We start from the raw sequence: 6,133 nt of genomic DNA on the forward strand, positions 1-6,133 counted from the left end.
CAACTAAATTTTTTCTTCTTTTAAAACTATACCAACTGCTATTCCATTGCAGACAGCAAGAAAGACACCTTGGCATCATAAAATCACTAGACGCACCTACCTCAAGAAAGAAACATGATGTTCATTCATTCGTTGTAAACAAAGACAGCAATGTTAACCAAGTAGCATACAGCGCAGAAACACCATACCGATACCACGATCTGCATAGTTCTGTGGCAGACCCTGTAGAGTCATTAAGTAGTCTTACTAAAGTAGTAGAAAAATCATTTCCTTCTTCCATAAATTCGTCAAAAATGATGTTACGAGTATACCCTGATGATCATTTAACTTTAATCGATAATGTAGACCCAACGTCAGTCATATCTGAAATAAAAGCAACAAGAATAAGTGAAGTAGAATCGTGGATACTGGCAACTCCTACAGTAGTGTTGAGGAAAAGGGAGATAAGAGATCGTGAAGAGTTAGAAGATGTTAAGGAGGATTTGATTGATTTGCCGCTGGAGACAGATACGAGTAATGAGACGTTGTTGTTCAAACGAGAGATAATAAAACCAGAACAGCAGCCACCTGTGCAAGTGCACATACAGAATATTACTGAAGTAAGACTCCCCGGTTTAAGTTAGTCATTTTCACCTCTCATGAGTAGACAATTGAAGTTAATTTCTTGATTTTAGTCGCCAGAAACCGGTAGCGTTCAAATAGTATACGTGGTCCTTGTTGGTGGTCGGGCAGTGCCTGCTGCAGTAGCAGCAAGAGACATGCGCCTCGTGAGAGACGCAGAAGTGGCAAGGGAGCTGGGAGCAGTTGTCACTACTAAGGCTGAGCGTAAGTTTGACAAGAATTTCCCTTATGACATAATACCTATGCCTGGTTCCAAAACTATAAACTAAGATGGGTGACCAATATCGCCAGCAGCGTACCTGAAGGCAGCCGAAGGTCTGGAGGGTGAGGCGGAGACAGGAGGCGTCCACGGAACCGAGCTTTGGGCCCTCGCAGTGGGAGCCGTCGTGGCAGTACTACTGCTGCTAGTCCTCTTGGCTTTGCTGTGTCTGGCACATAGGTATCTATTTCTTCAGTTTTGTCTTCTTGTTCATTCTTTTATGATGATGTTACTTCATAATAATGTGTTGAAAAATAAATTGAAGAATTTAAAAAATAATTAAGTTACCTTTGATCTATTCCCATTGAGCAGGAGGAAAGCAATCAAATCAGCAGCTTCTCTACGAGCGTACAGGAACGAGATGTTACGAGAAGCGGAACGCAATCAGTTGAAACAAGTTCATGAAGAAAAGGATGGGCGAGTACGTATCATCCAGCATCATTTACCAGTTTGTTGATACATACTTGATATAAAATATTGATTGATTGATTTCAGTTGATCAGCGTAGTTTCTCCAAGCAGGACAAGACCTAGCAGTACCTTACTACCAATTTACAGAGCTGGTAGTGCTTCAAGGTATACCCTTCTTTAATATCTATTAATAAGAGGATATCAATCAACCCAAACTAATTACCAATTTGTTGATCTAGTTCCTCAACAACCTCGTCTGGAGTATCAGAAGTAGCAGCAGCTATACGCCGAAGACAGAAGAAGCCCCATGCATTACGAATGCCTCAAAAGAAAAGAGGTAAGTTTCCAGCTCACTGAAAAAAGGTTCAATACATTTAGGTTTATACCGGCAGGTGTGGGTCATAAAAAAATGTTTTCCTTTCAGTGGGCACTACAGACAGTTTGCTGGAAGCAGCAGGTGTTGATAGCTCGGATAGTCAGGCATCAGCGCCGCACACACCTACCTCATATCTTTCGATGCCATCAGTCAACTCCTTCCCAAGGTAAAAAAAAAACACTTTTCTAGCTACTTTACTTCGATAAACAGCTATAGATCGTTTCATCCACGAAGACGAGCCCCACAAATTTTTGGTGCAGGGAGTTTTATCAGAGTAATCCGAGCGTCATTATTGTAGTGTGCGTGTGCACTCATGGATAATTTAGCGTGTACCGATAACCCTCAAACATTAGCGGAAGAATGGTGGGGCGCGACTTCGTGGATGAAACGAACTATAAACACTGAATGGCTACGATAATCCATGACCCACATGACACTACAAAGTTATGGTTTTTTCAGGGGCAATATCGTTGAGCCACTATCCCGTATCCTGGAACCAGTATCGGTGCGTCATCTGGACATAGATTCGCCGTTGTCCAGTCCAAAGCAAAAGACTGACCGGGCCCAGGACAAAACCAAGGATGTGGTGCAAAGGCGACAGATGCCTTCACAACTGGTGCGGCTCGGAAGCATAGATAAGGACCCAGGAGTCATCGGGCCTTTGGTATGGGATCTCCACTGCCAGAGGATCAAAGATGGTAAGAATACCTAAGAATCTTTCAACTTTAGTGTAAAGATTTTGTCCATTTGATCTATTCGAGGTAGGTATAGGAAGTGATTCATATAAATACCTACCTCAGCTGCAATCAAAAGTTGGGCGAGGCTAGGCGACTAGGCGAGGTATCTCTAAGCGAACCATACTATCTACATTGGCCAACTTCGCGAGTAGTGTAGTTGAGGTATTAAATTACCAATTTCCAAAAGATAATCGTCCATTTTTAACCTATGACTGAAAAAATTATGACGATTGCAATAAAGCCGAGTACAATGGTCAAAATTCGACAGCATCAAAGCCATCCAGTCCCACCAAGTCTGGAGGCAAGCCCGTCCCGTCCCGCATGAGGCAGCGTTTCAACGAGCTTATGGATGACGCGTTTACGCTGTTTGGAAGTGCCTCGGGACAGTCTCGGGACACGCCAGGCGAATCTGAGAGGGACAGCGGAGACAAGCTTAAGAAGTCAGGTAAGATGAAATGATCTTGTCATGACACTACTAACATGGTTGTTCCACAACCTGAAATGTTTGCTACTGGTTCCCGGGACAAACTTGACCTTCACTGGTAGGGTTTTTTTGGCGATCAAGCTGTAGATACTGGCAAGTGGCAACACAGAAGTTGCAGCGGTGGGAACGAGAGGTGGGAATAGTCCCGTAATTGTTGCAAACAGAATCTTAATGACATGAGTCTGCCTTAAAATCTTAGTCTACCCTATTTTATTTTTCAGATACAGAGCAACTAGCCCAGGCAAGGAACGACAACGTGCGCCTTCCGGGCTCTCCTTACACGGCCCTTGACACTGTGAGGGGACGATCAGCTGGCAGTGGGTAAGTGGACTGTGGGTACATAGTCGTAAAATCTAACTACATTGACCTCGGGTCATATCATAGGTACACGTATTTAGTTTACCATAATTACTCGTCGTTATACGGTATGTTGAACTTCATGCATTTATTTGTGCAATATAATGTTGGCGCCCAACGTGTTGCCAAGTGAAAAAGTGGCCAGTAGTAAAATGAAGCTAGAAGTTATAAAAAAAAGTAAGAATAATAATAATAAATCTGAAAACACCTTCTAGGCCAGTAGAATTAAACACAAAAATGAATTAAATCGGAAATAATTCCTACTAAAGATTTTAGTGCTTTAATGGCTTCATTAGTTGCCCATAAAGACTCTCCTAGGTTTTCGACTTCGACGGAGTTGTGCTTAAGTGGTGGGGGCCCCCGAAAGAGGCGCTTTTTCGGTTTTACGGTTATACCGCGTAAAGGACTTACCCTATCGAAAAGTGGTCCTTCTGACGGTTGAAGGGCATTTAATCTTGCATTAAATAAGACCAAATTCATATGTTTTGAACAAACCGTTCTCGTGCAAATGTTCGGCAAAGTAGAAAATATGTGTATAATTAATGACCCTCTCCACGTCCAATGGCTCGTTACCCGCAGGCTTCCAAGTCTTGAAAAGGAGCGCCTCAACTAGTGTAACCCTATCAAGGCTTGCTGGATGCGCCTATCCTTGTTCGTCCCAGCCGTTCCTTAACTGCGGTTGCTGCACCTCTTCCTGGCACTCACCTGAACGACTCTGTGTTACCTACTGTGGCTGCCCCTCTTCCTTATATCCTCCTGCACGACTACATTGCCTAGCCGTATGCCTGGTCTAAGGTTCGACGCCAAAAATCAACAACAACAAGTTCATATTAAAACACTGAAGAGTTTTTTGTTTGTTTGTTTGAACGCGCTAATCTAAAGAATTACTAGTTTGATTGAAATATTTTTTTTTGTGTTGAATAGCTCATACATTGAGAAAGGCTATAGGATATATACAATCACTCTACGACTAATAGAGGCAAAGCAGTAAAGAAAAATGTTGTAAGCACGGAAAATAATATTTAAACTATTTTCACGCATACGAAGTTGATTTTGTGGCGTCGAACCTTGGACCAGGTATAGGGCTAAGCAATGCAATCGTACAGGAGGGTACAAGGAAGAGGGGCAGCCACATTAGGTAATACAGAGTCGTTCAGGAGAGTGCCAGGAAGAGGTGCAGCAACCGCAGGTAAGGAACGGCTGGGACGAACAAGGATAAGCAAATCCAACTCGTGAGCCTTGACAGGGATACGCTGGTTAAGGCGACCCTTTACAAGGCTTGGGAGCCTACGGGTGACGTGCTATTGGACGTGGAGAGGGTCATTAATTATACACATATTTTCTACTTTGCCGAACATTTGCACGATAACGGTTTGTCCAAAACATATGAATTTGGTCTTATTTAATGCAGGATTAAATGCCCTTCAACCGTCAGGAAAACCACTTTTCGATAGGGTAAGTCCTTTACGCGGTATAACCGGAAAACCGAAAAAGCGCCCCCTTCGGGGGCCCCCACCACTTAAGCACAACTCCGTCGAAGTCGAAAACATAGGAGAGTCTTAATGGGCAACCAATGAAGCCATTAAAGCAATGAAATCTTTTGTAGGAATTATTTCCGATTTAAAATCTAATTCTACTGGCCTATTCAAGAATTAAGTCAAATTATCTTACCGCGCAGAAGAGGTGGCACTCAACCAGCAGAGGCGACCGCTAGCGTGCGCCCACGCACATCGTTCACGCGGCCGGTAGCCGAGCGTAGGGCTCCGCCCCCCGCCAGGGCTTGGGGGCCCACGCCGCCACACGTGAGTTCCTGAAGAACTTAGAATTGATATTTATTAATCTGTAAGAAGCTGGATTTTACCATTAACTAGACTAGATGATCTATGAAGCAGCCATCCTGCAACACCTAACACATTTTGTTATACTCTGTAGGTAGAATTGAATTATACAAAAAATACATTTGGGATGGTGATATTTCATCTCAAATGTATTTTTTGCTAATGGCTAGATGTGAATGTAGCCATATTGCTTTGTATATCTACTTACACTTCAGGGCTCCTCTTTGCACCGTTTTATTGTTTGTTTGTAACAGGCATGAATAAATTGATAAAAATCTTGCACGTACCAATTTTGGGCGTTTTGCAGTCGCTGACCGGAGTGGCAGGTCGCGTCCCCGCAGTCAACCCTTCCTTGGTCCTGTCTGAAGGCCGCCTCGCACCGGAGGACCCTGCTATCCCGCTCATCTCCGCAATAAAGAGCGAGATACAACGCATCAGGGAACACGCACATAAACCTGACACGTAACTTGTAATCCGAAAGCGTCAAGTGATCCTGGTGGCCATTTTCAAACTTCAACATTTCTGTTCATCAAAATCATAAATGGGTTTTGTCTAAATACAGTCTTATATAGAGATTGAGGGGTAGTTGGTTTTTTAATTATATTTATACATTTTTTTTCATTAGTACTTCCACACCACAACTGCAGTGGAAATCTAACCTCAGGATCTATGAGGAACCTCATAATAATTTAAGTAATATTAATTGTAAGAATCTCTATTAGATAATGATGTATGGATAAGACAAACATAGGTGGTTAATTTCAATGTTTTTGTTAAATATATTTGATGTTTTGATATTATTTATCAGTTGTTTATATTCATTATTTAATTTTGTATTGAATATTTGAAAGGAATATTATGTTTGTTGAACTTCTTTGTAAATACTAATCGTTTTGATATAATATGTACCTATGTAGAGAATAAGAAGGTAGTAGAACAGTAGTTTCACAATTAGAATTTGATGCCAACTCTACTTATACAAGTACTAGATCTTTTTTGGAAATCATGTTTATGAATTTTTGGAATAAAATTGTTCAAAATAAATATGTTT

General features: G+C 41.9%; 1 protein-coding gene across 1 annotated transcript; it reads left to right on the forward strand.

Annotated features, from left to right (window-relative positions):
* The first annotated feature begins 293 nt into the window (after positions 1-293).
* On the forward strand, positions 294-5,548 carry LOC135080928 (uncharacterized). The gene is made up of 12 exons (XM_063975648.1): positions 294-599; positions 675-825; positions 913-1,060; positions 1,193-1,301; positions 1,376-1,455; positions 1,530-1,627; positions 1,715-1,832; positions 2,126-2,364; positions 2,672-2,848; positions 3,109-3,208; positions 4,923-5,046; positions 5,390-5,548. The coding sequence occupies exons 1-12, from the start codon at positions 294-296 to the stop codon at positions 5,546-5,548; spliced, it is 1,809 nt and encodes a 602-aa protein (XP_063831718.1).
* The last annotated feature ends 585 nt before the right edge of the window (positions 5,549-6,133 follow it).

This window comes from Ostrinia nubilalis, chromosome 19 (assembly GCF_963855985.1).
Source record: "Ostrinia nubilalis chromosome 19, ilOstNubi1.1, whole genome shotgun sequence".
NCBI lineage: Eukaryota > Metazoa > Arthropoda > Insecta > Lepidoptera > Crambidae > Ostrinia > Ostrinia nubilalis.

Coding starts and splice junctions, on each gene's coding strand:
- LOC135080928 (XM_063975648.1), top strand. CDS start 294: ATGATGTTACGAGTATACCCTGATGATCATTTAACTTTAATCGATAAT. Junction 1,302..1,375: donor ATGAAGAAAAGGATGGGCGA/GTACGTATCATC, acceptor GATTGATTTCAG/TTGATCAGCGTAGTTTCTCC. Junction 5,047..5,389: donor GGGGGCCCACGCCGCCACAC/GTGAGTTCCTGA, acceptor GGCGTTTTGCAG/TCGCTGACCGGAGTGGCAGG.